At 37.7% G+C, this 23,536-nt stretch overlaps 1 protein-coding gene across 1 annotated transcript in view; it reads right to left on the bottom strand.

Annotated features, from left to right (window-relative positions):
- Positions 1-1,088: 1,088 nt before the first annotated feature.
- The window catches only part of LOC149567221 (uncharacterized), a 170,712-nt gene continuing 148,264 nt past the window's right edge, over positions 1,089-23,536 (bottom strand). The window contains exons 14-15 of the mRNA XM_089820399.1: positions 2,013-2,081; positions 1,089-1,839 (exon numbers count right to left, since the gene is read on the bottom strand). Coding sequence (XP_089676525.1) covers positions 1,567-1,839; positions 2,013-2,081 — 342 coding nt within the window. The 3' untranslated portion in view covers positions 1,089-1,566. The remainder of the gene's footprint in view (positions 1,840-2,012; positions 2,082-23,536) is intronic.

The following is a 23,536-nucleotide window of genomic DNA, read 5'->3' as shown; positions in this document are numbered from 1 at the left end:
CTCAAATAGCAAAATATAAAGCTATGCAAAGGGTTTCTCGCAATTTGATTGGCTGAGATATGAGAGTTTAATCACTGTTAGATGTAAAACCTTCGCTATAGTTCCTGCACCTCAAAGGAACTTAAGAAGACATTGATTTTTCTTCCACTCGTCAAACCTTTTTAAAAATTACAGCAATTAGATCACACACAAGTTACCAATTTTATTCTTCTAAATAGGCTAGTCAATCTAATTCATTTAATGCCATTTGATATTTATTTTAAAGTTGAAAAACACTGAAATTTATTGAGAAATTTGAATTATATCTCTGTCTATTAGCTATGTTTATTATGTCAATAATATTACCATTTCCCGAAAAGTAAAGCTACAAATATAATATTCTATACATAAATATAAAAATGATAAATAATCTGTTTGTATCTTTTTCAATTTTTTAGTACAAATATAATTCCAAACGTGGATATTTTAAAAATTCATTTTCTGAATACTTTGTTAGAGGAACAGATTCTAAAGATGGCAGATCACTGGTTAAAATTCACAACAGAAGAAACTTGATTAACAAAAGATTAATGGTTGCTCTATGGTTGCTTCTGAGTTTTGTCCAATGGTTCTTTAATGGCCACTGTATTCTATAGGCTGCTTGATCTCTCATGAACTGTCAGAAAATAACAGTCATTGTGTTGTTCTCATCTTTGGATCCCATGGACTGCTCGGTCAATTCATTTATATGATGTGAAACATCAAACGCTGAGGTGAACCAACTAGCATGTGGATCCACCCAAAGACTGAAAGGAAACTGTCAGATCTGCAGCTTCCTACTGACAAACTTAGAAATTGAAGAGATGAAGGCAGTGCACCCCAAACCTCTTTTGAAAATGATATGCACTGGAAAGTTCAACACAAGGACTCAATAATGTTATAAATTGGTTTTATTGAATTCTGATACTATTTTTTATGACAAACTTCCTGGTTATCATGCTATTGTAGTTTGATGGCATTGATAGGGGGATTCCTCAGCTGTGTGGATATTTGACTTATTTAAAACTGAAATAACTTTATGCTTCTGGAAATCTTCCAGCTCTAGAAGCTTGAATACCAAGATGTATGTTTGAATTTTGTTACTCGAATGCTTCATAATTCTCATTTCCTTTCAACGAGTATTTTTTCAAATCTAAATTTTATTTCACAATTGGACATCAGAGAATTGTTTGTCATGGAAGAAGAATATTCCATTAGGAATCTCTCTTGTCCAAAACTCAAATGGTTTTACCTTATTGAAAAGAAATTTTAATTTTCAGAGGAAAAGACTCCCAGTATTCCAAATAAATGTACCATTTCCCAAGTTCTTTTCTTCTACAGTTCGGATCAATGGAGAGATCACTGTTGTAAAACTTAAATATTGACAAGCCTGGATGAGCAGGTTCAATGTACACAAGCAATTCACATTAGACTTGTCAACTGCTTGTGTACATGAATATTTCTTACTAAGCAGCAGTTCCTTTTTCGTTGAGACCACCACTCCAGTGAACTGGAAATATCTTCTGCAGAATTTGTGTTTGGAGGAACTTATTTTCTTAGCCATATTGTATAGTCTGCACCCTTATCCAAAAACTTCTGCCAGTTTCCAGATAAAATATCTTGCTTGGAAGGATTCCAATCAAATTGTCCCAACTTCATTACCAAGTTTTCCCCAATTTGTGCAACATATCCTTCAGTGTTGGCATGGAAGATTTTCACTGGACTACGGCAATGAATTCCAGCACGAGTGCGGGCATCAATTAACTCTGTAATTGGATCGTGCAGACCAAAATCGTAGAAATGATCATAGAAAATAACTGGCTGCATGTTAACGTTATATCAAAAAATGTTAGCCTTTTCAATAAAGTAAAACCACAAAAAATAAGAATTGAACTGAAATAAATTGTGGTGAAAACATGCATTGTAAGCTCCCAGCTGCTTTCAAGGTAAACAAAATTATCCCAAGTGATGAAGTTAAGGAAAATGTGACTTACAGTTCCTGGATGTGTGAGAATGTATGCATACCCCTGCATAAGCTTATCACGAGGAAATGGCCAATGTCCCTGAAAGATATCAATTTGGATACTGCTTATACAACATGTACAAACTTGAAGCTTCTGAAGAAAATGAATCTCTAATATAGTACCAACAGTAGACACAGCATGTGCATTTCATCTGTACATTTAATGCTGAAAACAGTGGCATTTGAGGTAATCACAAATAATTTTTTCTATCTTGGTATATTCATTGTTTATAAGCACATTTATGATTTCACATATAAAAGTAGCAATATTCCAGATTGTCATTATAAGAATTTGACTAAGTTGCCAGTTCGGATTCAGGTATGGATTTGGGTTCGAAATTTGTTCAATTGTTTTTTGATTGGGTTCAAATTCATTTTAGGTTCGTCTGTACAAGAATATATGTTTTTTATTATATGTATATAAGCAGAAGAAAATAAGTTCATACACCACTATGCTAACAACATGGATAAATACACCACCATATCAACGTTTCAATTCAAAAACAATAATGTCAACATTAATAATCAGCCATCACTGATCAAATATCATCAAAAACCATCAAGCAAATCATCATCATTCTGCTGTAGCAAATTAGAAGTGCAAAAAGAAATGCTACAGGCCCATTTAAGGCCAAGGTTGTGATTGTTGTCATATTGTAAGCTTCACATATTAATTAGCAGACTAGATGATTCAAAGAAAACATCTTTGTATCAGATTGGATGAAGCCAACAAAGCGGGCTTTGGATCCAGAATTGTCCACAGTAAAGATCTCTTTAGATTTTGTTCAATCGATGGTTTTTAATACATGTTAGGCTATATGCACGAATTATGGTGCATTACATAATACATACATCCCATAAGAGATGCACACCACTTTTATACATCTCGATTCTTCTTCTCAAGTAGCATTTAATAATTAATTTAAATTAAATATGATAAGTAGTTTGAGTCTCATCATGTGCTTGAGTCTAATTTGGATTTTTTTTATTTTTTTGAAAAGTCAACAATAGGTGTTTTTCAACCAAATTCTCTCAAAATTCTCCGAAATTATGTCAGAGTTCCTTTGCTGGAAACCAAAATTGCCCAGAAGTTCCCAGCCAAATTCAGTCTATTTGGAAGGCTTCGACAGAATTTTCCGAGGACCAGACGTTTGAGAGAATCAAACGAGGGATTCCCAGGTCCAAGAGCAAACCTGGTAGCTCAGAAGTCTTCAAATGAGCTTTATTAACAAATTGAACACGTATCAGGGTACATTCATGCGTTCTAAGTTCTAACCCCATTTTACATATACAAGTACGTACTCCACATTGTCATTGTAAGAATTCAATATCCTGGAATAGAATTTTATTGACGAAATATCAAAGACATGTTGAAACTACTGCCAAAGCAACGTTCAAAACATAATCTGAATCATTAATGATGAAAATTAATCCAAAGATGAAGCAACAATTGTAACCGACTTCTGAAATAACCTTCTTAATAGCAATGTGAGAACATTTTCATATTACATGCACCATGTGTTTGAGAACTAGAAGCAAATTGTATAATTTTTGCATGAAATCTTTGTTTGTCTTAGAACTTACCAAGGCTTCCATTAGGCTAGTGTACATGGAATTTTCAAAGATTAGCTTATGCTTATGGTTTGATGAGGTGTATTCACTTCATCATTTCGAAACAAAATTAACAGCTTTAAATTTAACCAGTTCAATAAATTGGATATGGAAACATAAAAATGTTTAGAACCTTACCAACCAGACATTGATTGCCGTAAACACCTATTTTGGAATGTTTCCCTGGACAAAAGTAGAACTTACCTAAAAGAGGGGCAAAATTTAATTATAACACAAAAGAGATACAAAACAATCAGAGTGCCCAACAAAGAGAGCACTATAGAATACTGTCACTATCCATTAACTAGTCAAACATATAAGACATATCAGGAGACACTTGCTTGTTATCCACTATATTGCATTCTTGCATTTGATCCGAAGCCCATTTGGCCAAACAATTTGCAACACCAGTCTATTGTCTAGGAATATTTGTGTAGGCAGCATATTCCAAGGAGTTACACAATTGGAGAATTTGTCTGATAATCAATGCTAAGTGCCAACTAAAAGATTCAAGCTCTTGCCTAGCTAACAAAGTCACCACCACGTGAGAGTCAACCTCACAAATAATCCTGCACCATCAAGAGCACAACTACCCTCAACAACATACAAAATGGCAAGAGCCTCCATTTAATTATTTGTATGAAAGCCCTTATAAACAAAAAAATAAATAAACTAAACATCACTAGAACTATCTCAGCCAACACTAATGAGAACAACCTGGAATGAGCGATTAGTGGTAACTTTCAAAACTTTGCGAGGAGGGGGTGTCCTACAACCCTCTCAATTTATCCATCGGAAAGGATGTTTGCTTCTACTAATAGCACTCTGACCAACATACAGTAGAGTACCTCCTCCAAGAGGAAAAACAAGATGATTGCACATAACATCCCCAAGACCTACACCTACAGTTAAATCATACAGCCATAAGAGACTTGTGAAGAGAATGAATAATTCTCTACAAGTGTATATCACCCATCCTTGCATCCTGAAAACCCCTCCTATTCCTCTCCAGCCAAACATGCCAAATGATAAAAGAAGGATCAAGATCACAAGCAACTTGAAGAAAATAAATTCTGGTAGAGTGTTTATCCCACAAGCCGAAAACTTAGACAAAGAGAAGACATGCTTGTAGGTCTGACCCCAAACAACCCACCAAAAGTGGTGGATCTCCTTGGCAAAGGAACATTGATTGAGAAGATGAGTGATGCAGAGCCACACCTTGGAAAACTCAGGAGGAATTAGTCACTCAACTGAGTTACTTCAAGGGGCACGACATCAATCAGCCGGGATCGAACTCGCATAAAGAAAATCATCTCCAAAACTTTTCCACTTCGATTTTTTTTTCTTTTTGATATCGATTTACAAGATGAGAGAGTAACAAGGCAAAAACTGAAACTTTCTCTATTACCCAAATTCGAATGACTCTCTTACATAGCCAACCGGCTTATTTAAAACTGACTCTCCTTTTCTAATAAAAGGATGAGAAACGTTTTTTTCGTCTTCTATCCAAGAAAAGGATAAGAATCTGAAACTGCCTACTACCTATTATTGGAATCTGACAATCATGCAGTAGGCCACATTTTAAATATCCACATTTTTTTTCGTCTTCTATCCAAGAAAAGGATAAGAATCCGAAACGTTCTTTTCCTACCAATATTAGATAGTCTAAATCAGGAATATTCCAAAAACTGCCTACTACCTATTATTGGATTCTAAAAATCATTAAACACTCCACCTACAAACTAAAAAAAACTATTCTAATTTAAGATCCACACACCTGGTCCTAGGTGGCTATATCTGGAGAGCTTATCGAACTGCTACTCTAGGTATGCCACCACATGTAGGACGTTATTACAAACTTCAAATTTCAAAAACTAAAAGCATTTAAAACATAACATTAAATTTCCTATTACATTTTCAACAATGTTGCCTCCTATAGCATTTCTCTTCTCTGCCACTGCAACATACTCCCCTATAGAATGAATCTCAAGTCCTCTTGAGATGATGTGTTGTAGAAATGAATCTCATTCTTCTTTCGAACTTTCCAATTTCTTTGAACTAGGATGAGCATATCTACAAGAAAAACAAAGATAATATCCAACTTCTCCACATTGTAGCTTTGATTCTTTAATGCTGTAAATGTCACAGAAAATTCTCCAGCATGATTCACTATACATGAAATCTGCATCCCTGCATAAACATTATTAGAAGAAAACATATCATCAGCATTAAGATTATTTGAGTTCTCTTTTTGAATATGAGCTTCCTTATACACCATGTAATGTGCATCATATCTATCTTCATCAATAGTAACCATAAACTTATTTGCTTCTTGACTATCAACCAATTTCACATCTTGAATCTTAAGAATCGTATTTATCTCTTCTTCCTTTATTAAACATTTATCATCATCTTGATCTTCTGTAGTAATCTCACTTTCAAATATCTCTTTCTTATTACAACTTTGCTCAAGAACAATAACAGTATTGCACTCTTTCCTTTCTTCTTGAAGCTGAGTTTCCGTACTACCGCCATGCCTTTTTCATTCTCCCACAATGGCTGCAAATTTTTTCCATAAATCAGATTCTTCTTTAGAACTTGCTGTTACACATTCCTTAGCTTCATCTTCATGCCATTCCTCTTGACATTTTTCTTCATTATGCATATTTAAGGCTTAATCAGTTGCCTCCAAAATCTTTTCCGTAGAAGTACCTTCCAGCATTGTACTCTTCTCTATTTTCAAAGGACATGTTACTGTTCCAACCACAGATTGTTTGCATTCAAATCCAATAGGGCTTGTCTTGTTACTGCTCTCGTCAAGAGATACTTGTTGCACTTCTTGTTGCTGCACTTTGTGTTCTTGCTGCACTTCTTTCAACTTAGCTTTATTCTCTTTCAACTTAGCATCATTCTCCTCAAGTCTCCTTCTCAAATTGTTTATCTCCTCTTCTATCTTGCTTAGCTCTTCTCTTTGTTTTCTCCTTTCTTCTTTCTCTCTTTTCTTCTTTTCCTCTATCTCCTTCTGTTTAGAATCCTTTCTCTGTCGATACCTTCTAAAAAGATACAATACAACTGCTTCTTCTTGTCCCATCATTCCTCAGGTAGGTTATTTTCTTCTTATCTAGTCTCCTGGACTTCTTCTCAGACTATTTCTCTCAATCTTTCACAATCACACAAACATATACACAACTACTTTTTCCCAAACCTTTTGCTGAGCTCTGATAGCAAAAATGATGCAGAGCCACACCTTGGAAAACTCAGGAGGAATCAGTCACTCAACTGAGTTACTTCAAGGGGCATGACATCAATCAGCCGGGATCGAACTCGCATAAAGAAAATCATCTCCAAAACTTTTCCACTTTGATTTTTTTTTCTTTTTGATACCGATTTACAAGATGAGAGAGTAACAAGGCAAAAACTGAAACTTTCTCTATTACCCAAATTTGAATGCCTCTCTTAGATAGCCAACCGGCTTATTTAAAACTGACTCTCCTTTTCTAATAAAAGGATGAGAAACGTTTTTTTCGTCTACTATCCAAGAAAAGGATAAGAATCCGAAACTGCCTACTACCTATTATTGGAATCTGACAATCATGCAGTAGGCCACATTTTAAATATCCACATTTTTTTTCGTCTTCTATCCAAGAAAAGGATAAGAATCCGAAACGTTCTTTTCCTACCAATATTAGATAGTCTAAATCAAGAATATTCCAAAAACTGCCTACTACCTATTATTGGATTCTAAAAATCATTAAACACTCCACCTACAAACTAAAAAAAATATTCTAATTTAAGATCCACACACCTGGTCCTAGGTGGCTATATCTGGAGAGCTTATCGAACTGCTACTCTAGGTATGCCACCACATGTAGGACGTTATTACAAACTTCAAAAACTAAAAGCATTTAAAACATAACATTAAATTTCCTATTACATTTTCAACAATGTTGCCTCCTATAGCATTTCTCTTCTCTGCCACTGCAACAATGAGAAACAAACTCCTCACTATTTCAACACAAGACACACATCGAGGAGCCCTAAAAGTCCCACTTGCATGAATTATCCCATGTAAGACATTGAATATGAACCGATAGTCACATGAAAAATTTGCATTTAGGATAGGAAAATTTATTCCAAAATTGTTTCCACCAAGGGACCTCAATACCTCCAAACAAGTGCCTTTGGACCTCCAAGTAACCTAAAGAAATAGAGTATTTACTAGATGAATCATTGCCCTAGGCTAGGACATTCAGTCTCACCAAGGAATTGCACTTGTGAGAAGGCAAAGCCAACTCCTTCCAATAGCTCTCTAAACCACCCTGTAGTCAATCAGAAGAATCCTTCCATCTATAACCAAAGACCAAGCCTAAATTCTGAACTATTTTACAATGAACAATTTTATATCATCATTCTTCTATTGCAAATAAAAAGCACAAAAAGTAATGCTACAGGCCCGTTTAAGGCCCAGGTTGTGATTGTTGTCATATTGTACGCTTCACACATCAATTAGCAGACTATATAATTCAAAGAAAGCAGCTTTGGAACAGATTCGATGAAGCCAAGAAAGCAAGCTTTGGATTTGTACAAGGAATAAACCGAGAAGAGAGATGTTCCTTCATTAATGTAATTAATATAATGGCAAACTTAATAATAGTTGTGTGTGTGTATGAATCATTGCAATTATATTAATTTCTCTTTGATCTGATAGGTTTATCCTACTAAAGGTACCAAAACATCAACAGTTTAGAATCTTACCAATCAAACCTTGATTGCCATAAACACCCATTTTATAATATTTACTTAGATGGAAGCAAAGCTTAACTAAAAGAGGGGTAAAAATTTATTCAAACACAAAGAGATATAAAACAATAAGAGTGCCCAACAAAAAGAACACTACAAAATCCTGTCACTATCCATTAACCAATCAAACATATGAGACATATCAGGAGGCACTTGCTCATTAGCCATTATATTTCAATCTTGGATTTGGCCCAAAGCTTATTTAGCCAAACAATCCACAACACCATTCCATTCTCTCGGAATGTTTGTGAATGCAACGAAATCCAAGGAGTTGCACAATTGGAAAATTTGTATGATAGCCAATGCTAAGTGCCAACTAACATCCCCAAGCTCTTGCCTAGTTAAAAAAGTCACCACCATGTGAAAGTTAAACTCACAAATAATCCTGCACAACCAAGTGCAGATCTATCCTCAAACAACATGCAAAATGGAAAGAGCCTCCATTAAATTATTTGTATGAAAGCCCTTATACACAAACAAAAAATAAACTGAACATCACTAGAACTATCTCGGCCAACATCAATCCCAGCATGCCCAAGATTCCACTGGAATGAGCCATTAGTGGTAATTTTTAAAACTTTGTGCAGGTATGTCCACAAACTCTCTCAATTTGATCCATTGTAAATAATGTCTGCTTCTACTAATCCTACTCTTACTAAAATACACTGGAGTACCTCCTTGAAGAGGAAAAATAAGACAATTGCAAATAACATCGCCAAGACCTACAACTATAGTCGAATCACACAACCGTAACAGTCTCACAAGGAGAATGAATAGTCCTCCACGGATGTACCCATCCTTGCATCCTAGAAAAATCCTTCAATACCTCCCCAACAAAATGTGCCAACTAATAAAAGAAGGATCAAGATCACAGGCAACTTGACGAAAATAAATTTTGGCAAGGGTTTTATCTAAATGAGCCCAAAACTCAGACAAAGAGAACAAATGCTTGTAGATCTAACCCCAAACACCCCACCAAAAGTGTTGGATCTCATTAGCAAAGGAACATTAAAAGAGAAGATGAGAAACAAACTCCTCCTATTACAACACAAGACACACATCGAGGAGCCCTAAAAGCCCCACTAATCCATCTAAAAGAGAGCCTTAGAGCCTGTGTTGTAGATCCAAAAAAGACCCTTAACCAATTGAGCCCCAGCTTTCAATATATACCAAACCATAGAATCACTGCCCTCCAAAGGATATCGATAAAGATCCAAATAGTTAATGTAATGTTCCCGTCATAAAATAAATAATTCAAACTTTTGTTTTTGGGCTGATTGATTTAGTATATCTTGGACCCATTTTTTATTTCATTATTTCCGTAGGAGTGGCCATCGGATATCTTTGTAAACCCTTGCAAAGTTTCTCCGAAGGGTATTTAAGCACGACATGTAGGAAGTAGTTGGTATGCGATTTTTATTATTCTCTTTCAATGTAAATTCCTGTTGGAGTTCAATATTGTTTGCCATTTCAAAAGTGAAAGATCTTACTTGGCTATTTTGGTTTCGGTGAGATTCAACCACCTATTCTATCTATGTATTACTTTGCTCAAATCTGGAAAATTAGAGCACCATCTTTGTTACAGATTCATATCTACATCTCTGGATTCGGATTGAATCAATTGTTTTGGCATTGATTAGCGTAGTTGGTGAATATATTGCTCTGGTATCTAGTGTAGCTCAACCTCACACACTATACAGCCTATTACCAGCTCCTTGATCTAAACAACACCTATTGTATGGTTATACCATATGGCTTAATCAGCTACTGCTCCACCGTACAATCTATTCATTCCTCCTATCTCACAGTTTCCACTCCACATACTGTACGGCTATACCATACGACATTGCACTCCACCTCCCCCGCGGCTCCAGATCAACACCGTACAGACATAGTTCGTACAACATCTCCCTAATACCATACGGTCATTTCAGAAGCTTCGTACGGCTCACAATTGCATCCCAATACCACTGTATGACCTCTATTGTGTTCACTTCCTGTAAGACACCGCCATACGGTCTTCTCATTGCCATACAGTGGTATTAGAACAAACGATCCTACCATCCTATGAACAATGAATGAAAGTTTATAGACGGAAGAGAAGAAGATCCCATTCAGTTGATAGAATGGCAGATCAAGTACCCACTCTTGCCAAAATCATGGCAATACTAAGGGATCTTTCAAGAAATCAGGCTCAGATCAATAATACTCAGTGACTTATGGAAAAAACTCTCAAGAAATTGGCAAACAATAAAATATCTGGTGAACAAAATGGTCACAACGCCAACTTGCTATCAAGTAAGGCAAATCCTCATCCAACATGCTCTCGACCTTCTATGTCGTCTTTTCCTCCACGAATGGAGGTACCACATGGAGGAAAGCAAACAAACTTTGAGGAAGTCCAAGACACTTGAGAGAAGACTGGAAGAATGCAAATTTGGAGGATATATGCTACAAAGATTACACAGAATTGAGAATAAGATATTCCGGAGGTGAAAACTGACGATATTTTAATGATGATCTTAGAAGAAAGTTGAGTAAGGTAGATTTGTCACCATTTGACGGATCCGGATCCATATCTGCCCAAGCATGGGTGATGAAGGCCAATACTTACTTCCAACTTAATCCAATGCCAAAAGAAAAAGCAATTAAACTTGCAGCACTTCACTTGGAGGGAGTGGCGCATGAATGGTGGCATCATGGCACTATCACACTGGGGCATGACCAAGTAAGTACTTATGCGAAACTCATTGAAAGATTGATAGATTGATCTGATGGCAAAGGTTCAGAACTTAATTTCAAAGAGTTGGCACAACTGAGGCAAACTAGATCGGTGGGCTAGTACATCACAAAATTTCAAAAACTTTGTGTTGTTCACGAACATTTCCGAAAGGAGACGGATAGTGTTCTTCATGGACTGACTGACAGTACGTCTAAGGGGTTGGGTAAAAGGTTTCAATCCTACCACCCTTTTAGAGGCTATTAAAAAGGCGTGAAGCATGGCATCATCATTGACATCATCCTCTCAAGGTACTTACACTCCAAACCGCCAGTATTTCCAAGGGACAGAGATAATAAACCTGTCGAAGAAGCCTTCGTTGGACGAAGCTACCAGATAGGAGCTCCAAAGGAAGAAATTAGGTTTCAATTGCAAGGGACCGTGGGAACCTAGGCACAGATGTCTCAGTAAAGGAAAAATACACTACATTGAAGTTGTATCTAATGATGAGGACGACCACCCCCGTGGGGACTCCAAAATGGTTGATCTAAACCATACGAAGAGAATCACTGCATTGGTATGGCATGGAGGAACCATTGCCTTAGCTGGGAGCCCAAGATGTATGGTATTTCATGTTCATGGGACCCTTCAAGGACAAAAGGTCATTGTGATGCTCAATAGTGGAGCCACTCTAAACTTCATAAACTCGTCTTTAGCGAAAAGAAGAGGTCTACCTATTGAGACACATGCAGGATTTCAGGTCAAGGTCTCCAAAGGGTCACTTTTGCCTTGCATGCACCTTGTTCCCCAACTAAGTATCACCATGGCTAACCACGTTGTGATGGAGGATTTCTTTATAGTGGACCTATATGATATGGTGGTTATTTTGGGCATACAATGGATGGAGACACTCAAAGCTTCAAACGGATGGACTTCACTTTTGTTGTCGATGGGAAAAAGGTTATTCTCTGTGGGATGGCCAATGAGGGACCGAAGGAAGTTTTGGTACATTGGATGGAGGCAATCTTTCGGCATGATGACATTGCATGGGCTGCACATTGTTTCATTTCGGTGGAACCTATAAAAGGACAATAGACACCCCATTGGAATAATGATCTTCAAAATATCTTGAGTACCTATAATGAAGGTTTTATAGACATTCCTCCTGGCATACCCCCCCATCACAAGCTTGAACATACCATTGAGTTGGAAGCTAGCATGAAACTAGTTATCACCACACCATACCATCATCCCAAAAAATTCAAAGATGAGATTGAGAAGACGATTTAGGAATTGCTCGAGAAAGGATGGATCCATCCCAACTCTAGCTCTTTTGCATCATCAGCGGTATGGGTAAAAACGAAGGATAGGACGATGCACATGTGTGTGGGCTACCATGTGCTAAATAAGAAGACGATAAAAAATAAATATCCCATTCCTAGGAACGATGAATTGTTGGATGAGCTGCATGGTGCGGTTTATTTTTCTAAAATAGACCTTCGTTCGGATACCATCAGATCCGCATGTAGGAAGAAGATGTGGAGAAGACGGCCTTCCGATGTCACTACGGGCATTATGAGTTCCTGGTCATGCCGTTCGGAGTAACGAATGCACCAACTACTTTTCAATCTTGCATGAATCGCATCTTCAACAAACAACTGCGTAAGTACCTGCTGATATTCTTTGATGACATCCTTTTTTACAGTAAAACTTGGGAAGAACACATGAAACACTTAAATAAAGTCCTAGGGATCATGAAGGCCCAGTCACTGTTCTCCAAGCAATCCAAGTGTGAATTAAGAATGACAAAAATATTATACCTAGGGCACATTGTCAATAAATGGAGTACAGGTCCACCAAGAGAAGATTCCAGCTATCCTGGATTGGCCCACACCAAAATCGTTCTCTAAGTTGTGAGGGTTCTTAGGACTGTGCAATTACTACCGGAGGTTTGTAAATGGTTTCTCTCAACTCAGTGCACCATTAATAGATCTAACTAAAAAAGGCTCCTTCCAATAAAATGAAAGAGTGGAACGCACTTTTGATAAGTTAAAAGAAGCAATGAGCACTTGTCTGGTTCTCATCTTACCCGATTTCACACAACCATTCATTCTAGAGTGATGCATCCAAAGAGGGAATTAGCGTGGTATTAATGCAAGATAGACACCCTTTAGCCTATGAAAGTCGAAAGCTTACACAAACGGAGCGTCTATATTCCATTTATGACAAAGATGTTGGCCATCATGCATGCTCTAACCAAATTCTGATAGTATTTGGTAGGTGCCAAGTTTTTCGTTCATACTGATCATAATGGTTTGAGATATTTTTTGGAGCAACGAGATCTAAACGAAAGGCAACAAAAATGGGTAAGTATAATTTAGGCTTTTGATTTCAACATTGAATATGTGAAGGGGAAGAACAATGTGGTTGCAAATGCCCTATCAAGAAAACCTACTATTTGTTTACTATCTTAGATCTCAGTTGACTGGAAAGCACACTTATTGGTAGAATATTCCAAAAACACATTTGCATGTAAGCTAATGGACGACGACACTCAAGATGACTATTACAAGGTGGTGGACGACATCATTTACTACAAGGACCAGATATACTTGGTGCCTGAATCCAAACTGAAACAAAAAATCCTGAAGGAAATACATGACTCATCGTTCGTCAGACACCTAGGGTTTCTCAAAACCTATAGAAAGCTCAATGAGAGGTTTTCATGGAAGAGGCTTAAAGGAGATGTATTGCAATATTTATAGGAATGTGCAGTCTATCAAAAAAACAAATCCAAACATACTTTACCTGTTGAGTTACTACAATTTTTGAAAAATATATTGTTTTTGAAAAACGGAGATGGGACGTTCAAGATATGCCCTCCGGAGTGAAAAATAGAACATCTGGCTTTCACTACCAAAATAGGCAACCAAACTACATCAAAATCAAAAAACTCTTACACCACTATCTACATCTCAAAACCAACTTTCTAGCGCTTCTTTCATAACGAAAAAAGACCTCTGTATGGTCAAGTTATGGCCAAAAAAGTGATAGTAGGTCAAAAAAGGACTTGAAGGGCATGTAGGAGAGTTGATGCAATGCTGACATCAACAAGTCACTGCAAAAAATCACTACAAAAAAAGACTACCACATGGCATGCATTTTTTCTCAAAGTGCACTAGAAAAAAGTGCCTCCTCTAGATTGAAGAATAATAACCATAAAAAGCTGGGATTTTCGTATTTGAATTACAGTTTCAAGATCTCTAGACAGAATAAGAGGGAAAATGTATTCCAAGATGATATTAAAAAAGAATTATAAGAGTTCAACCTTAAAAGCGAACGAAATCCCTAAACGCTAAAAAAGCTAGGTTGCACATTATAATTAATATAAAATATTAATTATATGCACTTAAGAGATAGCTTAAGAAAACTAGAGCAATAGACAATTTAATTAATTAAATCAAATCGATCTAATTAATAAGTGAAAACAAATAATTACTCTAACATAGCTCACCTACAATTCAACTAGGATGATCACATATAGCATATATTTCAATGAGAATAATTACATATAACATTTATTTATAGTTGAATTATAAATAATTGTCCTACTAGCATAAAATCTCTTTTGACTCAATGAAACAAAATTAAGTAGATTCTTATAAATTTGAGAATCAAGAACTATAGACGCATCCATAAATTTGTAAAAATATAGATATCCTTTAGCATAAGTACGAAATTTCTATTATAAGAAATCATCATTCTCAAGATTTGTGTACTAATTTACATTTTCAAACCACATATTTTTTGATATATACTACTAGCAATTGCAACTTGGTGTACAATAGATAAGCTAGAGTAATGTGTAATGATTAATTAGACCATGTTATTTTGATTTGTAATTTGGAAAATAAAAATATAGAAATGTTATTATAACTTATTCACTTTTATTATTTTGATATAAATATTTATATTAAAGAAGCTATAATCTTAACACATTACTAAATTGTGTCTTATCTTACTTTTAATTAAGATATTTAAATAACAGTTATTTAAATTATTAATATAACTTTTCTTTTTAAAATAAAATATTAAAAAAATTGAATGCATCCAAATGTTAAAAAACAGCAAGTCAAATTATGATATTGCTACAAGGATTTAACTGTTTGATTTTTGAGTCAAACTCATTGACCCATGTTTCATGAGCAGTGATTTAACATGAATCCATCTCTCAAGAGAATAAATGGAACACTTAGCACTCATTGGATCTAGGTGATGCTCGCAGGGGCGAAGCATCGAGACTTCTCGGGAGGTCACCCATCCCAGTACTACTCTAGCCTGAGTGCGCTTAACTATGGAGTTTCCTCCATGGTTAAACCCAAAACTTGCAACCCCATTTGCAAAACCTTCACCAAGTGTTGTGCCTTATGAACTATTCATTAGAAATCCCCTTAAGCTTGTCAATTGATAAGTAGGAGATAATTTCCACAGCATGTCGAATTATGATATTGCTATCAGGATTTAACTGTGTGTTTTTTTTGTCAAACTCATTGACCCATGTTTCACGAGTAGTGTTTCAACATGAATCCATCTATCATGAGAATAAATGGAGCACTTAGCACTCATTGGATCTAGGTGATGCTCATAGGGGTGAAGCACTGGGAGGTCACCGAGATCGAGAGGACCTCCACTTACACTTATTTGGGCATTTTGTTTTGAGGATCACGTTTCAGCTTGAGACTAGTCATGACGTCATTGGTGAATAAGGGGTTGAGTTCATTGGCCTTTCTTGAGTGATAGTGCTTCAGACACCACTTTCAGGATACTATGTCTATCTTAGACTCCCTAGTTAGACCTACTGTCCTTTATGGTTCGACCATCTGGGGGCCCTCCCACTTGACCACCAATTGGGCCTCGGTGGAGAGAGTTCAAACTCTCCTTCTGTGGTGCCTCATCCGTTGTCAACCGACTACTCCAACCAATATTATCTTAGCCGAGTTCAATGTTCATCCCTTCAGACTTTGCACAATATTTGATCTACTTTGATTACTTCACAGACTCAGGGGTTTTGCAGATTCTATGGATGGCAGATATCGATATTCTTACCTAGCATATTGTTCCTCAGCTTTGATTGTTGCCTCAGATCCGACTAGTCGTGCTCGTTGCTAGTATGCTCAAGTTTCTAGGCTCCTCAAAACTGTTGGTATTGATATTGATCATCTTCCCCCTTTTTAGTATTCCTTGGCCGCTCTCGCTCATCTCCTTCCTTCTTGGTTGGAGTTGAACGAAATCGCTAGGAGGTATATCTAGATGACTTGGGTCGATCCTCCGGGGGGTTTCCATCCTCGTATGGCATTATATGCGGATCACTTTATGGACATCCAAGATGGTGTCATTGTTCATCCTTACTACTCTTGACGATGGCCCCATGCCTTACGTATCCAGGTGGGTTCTTTTAGAGCGGGTTCTCACCGACTCCGTATTCAGACAGATCATCAGACTAGCAAAGTCGAGAGGATTTATCAGTATTGTGACATGGATGCAGTCGAGAATGAGATAAATTTTATATTCTATTGTCCCATATATCATGAGATTAGAGGGAGGTTTCATTGCTTATTCAGAGAGTGCAGGGCCTTGTCCTCCTTTTTCAGGTATGATGATCGGCGGTGCCTTGCTCTTTATCTACAGGAGGTTTTTCGTCTTCAGGATCTCACCCTTCGGGAGCTTTCTGCCCCTAGGTTTGTGGATCCTCACCCACTTATCACCTCTTTTTTCACTCTGGTTACCTCTCCTAGGGGAACCAAGTGGCCTCAGTGCTTGTCCACAGATACTCACACCAGACCAAAGAGACCATGCAGAGACCACATGCACCACCACCATCAACAATTTACCTCCTCTCTCTAGCATTGGGTTTAGACTTCTTGGCGCACAACTAGTTATCCCTCCATCTTGAGCTACTTTTCCACGGTTGCAAACCACTAGTTTTGCAGTTTTGTAACCCCCTTTTTGTTGGTTAGTCCTCTTCTTCTCTTTTTGCTCTGCTTGTCTCCACTTTGTTTTGTTGTTTTGAACACTATTTGGTGGTCTTCCTACCTTCTAGCCCCTACTTGTATTCTTAGTCCCTTAGACCCATTTGTGGTATCTTGTTGGACATTAATAAATTATTTTATCTTTCTTATCTTATCTTCTACGGATCTCTTCTTCTTCCTATACATAGGTATGTGGGGAAAATAATTTGTTATCCTTTCTTTCATATCCCTTCTTGAATTCATTTCCTCTCTTAGGACTTGTGTTCTCTTCTTCTCTTGTCTTCTCACAATTTGGTGTTCTTGATAGTATTTCCTCGTTGCATGATGTTTTTTCTTTTCTTATGTGAATGCATTTTCTTTATATGTTACATCTCATGTTTGTTTATTCACTATGTTGATTATAAGATGTTCTTTAAATGTTTTTTCCTAGCAAAGTGTCTTTTCATATGCTTCTCATATAAAATGTCTTACCTTATCTATGATATTCTTTTCTAGCATTTTACATTGCTTGGAACTGATCATCTTATGGTGTTTTCTTTCTTTTATCCCCTCTATGGCGTAACATTATATGTTTCTTACACTTCAATTGAGATCATTCCCTGAATGCTTGCTATGGCTCCCGTTCCCGCTCAAAAATTTGGATCTCCCACTCATGGCACTCTTGCTTCTTCAGCATTCGGTAACGTTGTGGTCTTTGCCGGTCGTTCGGGTGGTGGAGATGATTTTTGTGGGCGGTCTGCGGATGGTATAGGGCTTCGTTGGCCCTTCATTCAGCTTCTTCTGCGTGTGGGGTTAGGGCTTCTTCTGCCCCTTGTTCGGCTCCAGGGTCTCCTCCTTGTTCAGGGTTTCTTGGTTCGAGGGGAAGGACTTTTGCAGACGTGGCTGCCTTCGAAGCCAATTTTCATGGAGCTCTCCCTCATGTTGTTTCATCTGGGCCCTCTCATGTGACCCCTGTAAGTGCTTTAAAGCCTATTAAGGTTTCTCTTGACCTAGAATCAATTGAAGATATATTTCATACGGCAGAAGAACTTTCCTCTTTTGCTACCATTTTTCGTTTCCGGGGTTATTGGCCCTCTCTTGCTCATCTACATGACTGGATCTCCAAGAACTGGGTGCCACTTATAGACAATAATGTCCATATCTTTCCATGTGCAAAAGGCTTCTTTATAGCTAAATTTGAAAGCACTAATGACAGGAAGATTAATTTGTGTCACAATAGTTTTTCCTGGCAGGGAAGATATCCACTTATGGCCAAACCGTGGCATATGGATTGCGATCCACTTTCGGAGTCCTTTAACAAGTTCCATATCTAGGTCTGGCTTTCGAATCTCCCGATACATCTTTGGCATGATTCAGTTTTTGAAACTATTGGGAATGCTATTGGTGTTTTCTTATATGTGGATTTTGACACGTCTGATATTTTCCACTCGACCTGTGCACGCTTTCTTGTTGAGTTGGATGTTTCTAAGGGCCTCCTTGAGGCGATTTGCCTGGATTCCCCGAGGGCTTCTTGGACACAAATGCTGGATTTCGAAGGTATCCCTTTTCGTTGCAAGAATTTCCACTTAACTGGTCACATTGCTGCTCAGTGTGTTGCTGGTAAGTCTAAATCAAGGCGACCACCTTCGTGGTGGTCAGGGGTCTCTTCTGAGCACTATATGGTGAAACAATCCTTGGATGCTCCTGTAGATTTTGTGGCTAAGGTCTCTCCTAGCGATCATTTGGAGCCGACGGAAGAGGAGGGTGTCCCCTCTTTGGTCTCTTCCCCTGTTTCAAATGCTCTTCCTAAGGGCTAGTTGTCAATTGATTCTCATAGGGAGATTGTTACGACTTCAGCGCACCCTAGGTTCCACTATTCTATTTCCTCTAAGGCTTGGGTTGCTGAGGCTGCGAAGATTGAGGACGGGTGGATAGCGGTAAAGAGTAAGCGAACTAAGCCTTATGCTCCCCCTTTAGATATGGACCTTCGGTCGAGTAAGCGAACTAAGCCTTTTGTTCCCCCTTTAGATATGAACTTTCGGAGTCCTTTAACAAGTTCCCTATCTGGGTCTGGCTTCCAAATCTCCCGATACATCTTTGGCATGATTCAGTTTTTGAAACTATTGGGAATGCTATTGGTGTTTTCTTATATGTGGATTTTGACACGTCTGATATTTTCCACTCGACCTATGCGCACTTTCTTGTTGAGTTGGATGTTTCTAAGGGCCCCCCTGAGGCGATTAACCTGGATTCCTCAAGGGGTTCTTGGACACAAATGCTGGATTTCGAAGGTATCCCTTTTTGTTGCAAGAATTTCCACTTGACTGGTCATATTGTTGCTCAGTGTGTTGCTGGGAAGTCTAAATCAAGGCGACCACCTTCATGGTGGTCAGGGGTCTCTTCTGAGCACTATATGGTGAAACAATCCTTGGATGCTCCTGTAGATTCTATGGCTGAGGTCTCTCCTAGCAATCATTTGGAGCCGACGAAAGAGGAGGGTGTCCCCTCTTTGGTCTCTTCTCCTGTTTCGGATGCTCTTCCTAAGGGCTAGTTGTCCACTGATTCTCATAGGGAGATTGTTACGGCTTCAGCGCCCCCTGGGTTCCACTGTTCTATTTCCTCTAAGGCTTGGGTTGCTGAGGCTGCAAAGATTGAGGATGGGTGGATAGCGGTAAAGAGTAAGCGAACTAAGCCTTCTGCTCCCCCTTTAGATATGAGCCTTCGATCGCGTAAGAGAAACTTCAAATCAAAAGGAAAATCTTAAGTTCCCCTGTTCTGACTGGTTTTTTTGTGATGGTGAGTGGGTTGTGGCTCTGGCTCGCTAGTTACTGGTCTGGGAGGTTTTACTGGTTGCCTTGCCTTCCAGTCTGTTTACTTTCCAAGTTCTAGTGTATTTTCTGTTTGCTTTTTCTAGATACATCTATTGGTTTCAGGTCCCTGTAAAACCTGGTTTAGATGTTCAGCTGGTTTCAGGTCCTTTTAAAACTTGGTAGTGCTTCATGGTATATCTTTCTTTTTAATGTAAAGGGTTTCAGGGCCCTTCAAAACCTGTTTTTACCTTAATCTAAAACATTATATGTTTCTTGTTGGATATCAGGTGTTTGCATTTTGTGCATGGCTATTGGTTTTTTGCATATGACTCATCTTTATCTTCTTCAAGATTTTGTTATATAATCCACCCTAGATTTCATTTTCTTGTTTCACACTTGGGGAGCAAGACGCTTTGTATATTCTTTATCACTTTTTATAAGGATTTGCCTTCCTCGGCCTTAAGTGGAACTTGTATATTATGTGACATATTATTCTTTCTTTATGAAGAATTGTGTTTTGGCTGTGGATTCTCTCTTTTGCAAGAGGTGCATGTCTTAGGTCATCACCTTTTCTTTATCAAGTAAAGCTATGCCCATTAAATACACTTTCCCTTGCTTGGATATATATATATATATATATATATATATATATAGATATATATATATATATATATAGAGAGAGAGAGAGAGAGCACTCATCTTAGGTGGATGTCTTGTTATTAAGATTCCTCCCTTTTTGAGGACCCTCTTTCTATAAGCAATATATCATTTTCCCAGTATGTCTATATTCTTAGATTGCAAGAGAAGGCTCTACACTATGAATGTAGTCTACATTGTTGCTTTCAGGATATATCCTCGTTGCGTAAAGTAGGTATCCTCTTTTTTCTTCCTTCTCATGTCTAATATCTAGACATGACAAGGAGGAGGGCATATATACACCCTCCTTATACACAATTTCTACTCACATTGGGTAGCAAATACAAATTTTGAGCATGGCTTAGAGTACTTTAGCCCTAGATGCTAGATATGCTTTCTAAGTCATTCTCAAATATATGCATTGTTACTTCATCTCTCTTTTGCACACACAAACACATGCTAAATCTCATAATGAATAACGCAAATAAACTCGCTAAATCTCATTCATGGGCAATGCATCCAGACACATGTTAAATCTTATATTTGGGTACTACATAACAACTTACTAAGTCCCAATATAGGTAACACATCAAATACAACATGCTAAGTCTCATACACAGGTAACACACTTTTACACACGCCCGATAATACAATAGATGTTGATCTATGCATGGAACTTTGGTGGGTTGATTAACGAGTTACCACCCTGTTAGACCATACAACTCCATCTTTTGTAGTAGCTCTCTTGGTGATCCACAGTAAGATGGGCACTCTACTAGGCGAGGTTATCACTTTTCTCTCCCTTCTCTCTCTTTGCTTTCATGTTAGTAGAGATATATCCAGAAGTTATGTTGATTAATGACGTTGCTCTTGCATTTCTTATGTTATCATTTATGCTCTTGTAATGGCTTTCCAAATATGATATTGGTGGGTGAGATGTTTCTTCAACTGACATCTCTCTAACTGGTTAATTTGGGTTTGCTTTTAACACTAACCACTATGTCATGTCCTTTTTTTTTTTTTGCTTTTGTTTTTCTTTACACCCTCGTGCATGGATGTGGAATTAAGACCCTTGGTCTCGAGGGCTTATTCCCTTTTGATTAAGTGATGTTCTATCTCATTGCAAGTCGTTGGATTTTTCGCTTCTTCTCTATACTTTACCAAAAGTGTGAGTTAATTCACTCTCAGAGTGGGGGCTAAATGTATCGTCTTAAACTAGACACACTCTAGTTTAATGAAGGTTTAGCACATATTTAATGTGAGATCATCAATCCCCTTGCACTTCTCCTTCCTTCTTCCCTTTCTTGTCCCTTCTCCTAGTTAGAATTGGGGTAAAACCTAATATATCCTCTTGAAATCTCCTATTTTCATGGTGTTAAGTTCAAGGTAGGATCTATCCTCTCAAGTCCTCCCATCTCTCCATCCATCCACTTGGAATCTGCACTCCACTCCGAAACAACTATATCTTAGAATTTGTGTCTGATTTCTAAAATCTGAGACCTATTTTGGATTTCCAAAGGATCACAGAGGTTCTGAGCCCCAGTTGTCAGGGGTGTAGTGCTCCCCTGATTGGCCCTATTTTGGGTCTCGTGTCCAGATACCTTCACGATATTGATTCTTAGGCAGGTCGACCTGCGAGAGAGAGTTAATTCCAAGGTTTATATAAACTCTTTCATTTGCTCCATTGTCATATCTCATCATCAAGTGTTCAAGGATTTGTACGCTCAAGCTCTCAAGATCTCAAGCATTCCTCAAGCATCCAATGCATCCAAGTTATTTCTCCATTGAAGATCAAGGATTGATGCATTCAAGCTATTGAAAGATTTCATGCTAGATCTTCTATTATGCTTTCAACATTCAAGATCTCCCTTCATACATTCAAGATCCTTTGTTTCACCTTCTACATCCATCCTTTCAAAATCTACATTCATCTACAAGGCAGATTTCATACACATAAAGGTTTTTGAAATTTAGTCAAAGCTATTACATCTATATACTTGATTACATTCCAATTTCAATAGCATATCCATAGATTTACATTGCTTCATGTTAAAGCTATCACTACTACCTACTAGCATTCTATCTTTATTTTAATTCAAGGTTAATTCTTACCCTGAGATTTGACGAAGGCAAGGCATCCAAGTTATTTCACCATTGAAGATCAAGGATTTATACATTCAAGCTATTGAGGGAGTTTATGCTAGAGCTTCTATTGCATTTTCAACATTCAAGATCCATTGTTGCATCTTCTACATCCATCGTTTCAAGATCTACATTTGTCTACAAGGCAAATTTCAAGCATTTTCATTCATAAAGGTTTTGGTTTCACTTTGATGTCCTTTATAAGGTCTTTGAAGTTGAATCCCAACTATTACATCTATAAACTTGATTACATTCCAAATTCCATATATTTACATTGCTTCATCTTAGATCTATCACTGCTTCCTTTTATATCAATCAAACCTAACCCAAGGGGTGGATCTTAGTCTTACCCCTCCATAAATGTGTGATTGACTTGCTTCCATTTTCCACCCATACATTGTCAAAATTAGAATACCATGTTTTTCCTCGAGAGCAACCCTCCCCTCTTCACCTTCCATCTTAGGTGACTTCTTCCCCCCGACAGCTTCTCCAAGACCGACCAAGCTATCGCTATGTTTGACTTGATGATAGCTACGATATGGGAGTCTGCCCTCCTTTCCATCCCCCATCGTCCTTTTCATTGCTCCAAGCGTTGTAATACATGCCCTATGAACCAATGGTTCAATGATGATTGTAAGTCTTATCATTGCACACTTCTTCGCCATCCCCTCAGACTTTCAGGTACCACAAGTGGCAGACTTACTTTTTAGATAAGTTTTTCGTCTAGACAGGTTACCCCAAAACATTGTTAGTGACAAGTACGGTCAAT

Source organism: Cupressus sempervirens, chromosome 3 (genome assembly GCF_028749045.1).
Source record: "Cupressus sempervirens isolate cs-2001-9-10 chromosome 3, ASM2874904v1, whole genome shotgun sequence".
Classification (NCBI taxonomy): Eukaryota; Viridiplantae; Streptophyta; class Pinopsida; order Cupressales; family Cupressaceae; genus Cupressus; species Cupressus sempervirens.
The sequence above is the reverse complement of the archived record's forward strand: the minus strand, read 5'-3'. Positions and strand labels throughout refer to the sequence as shown.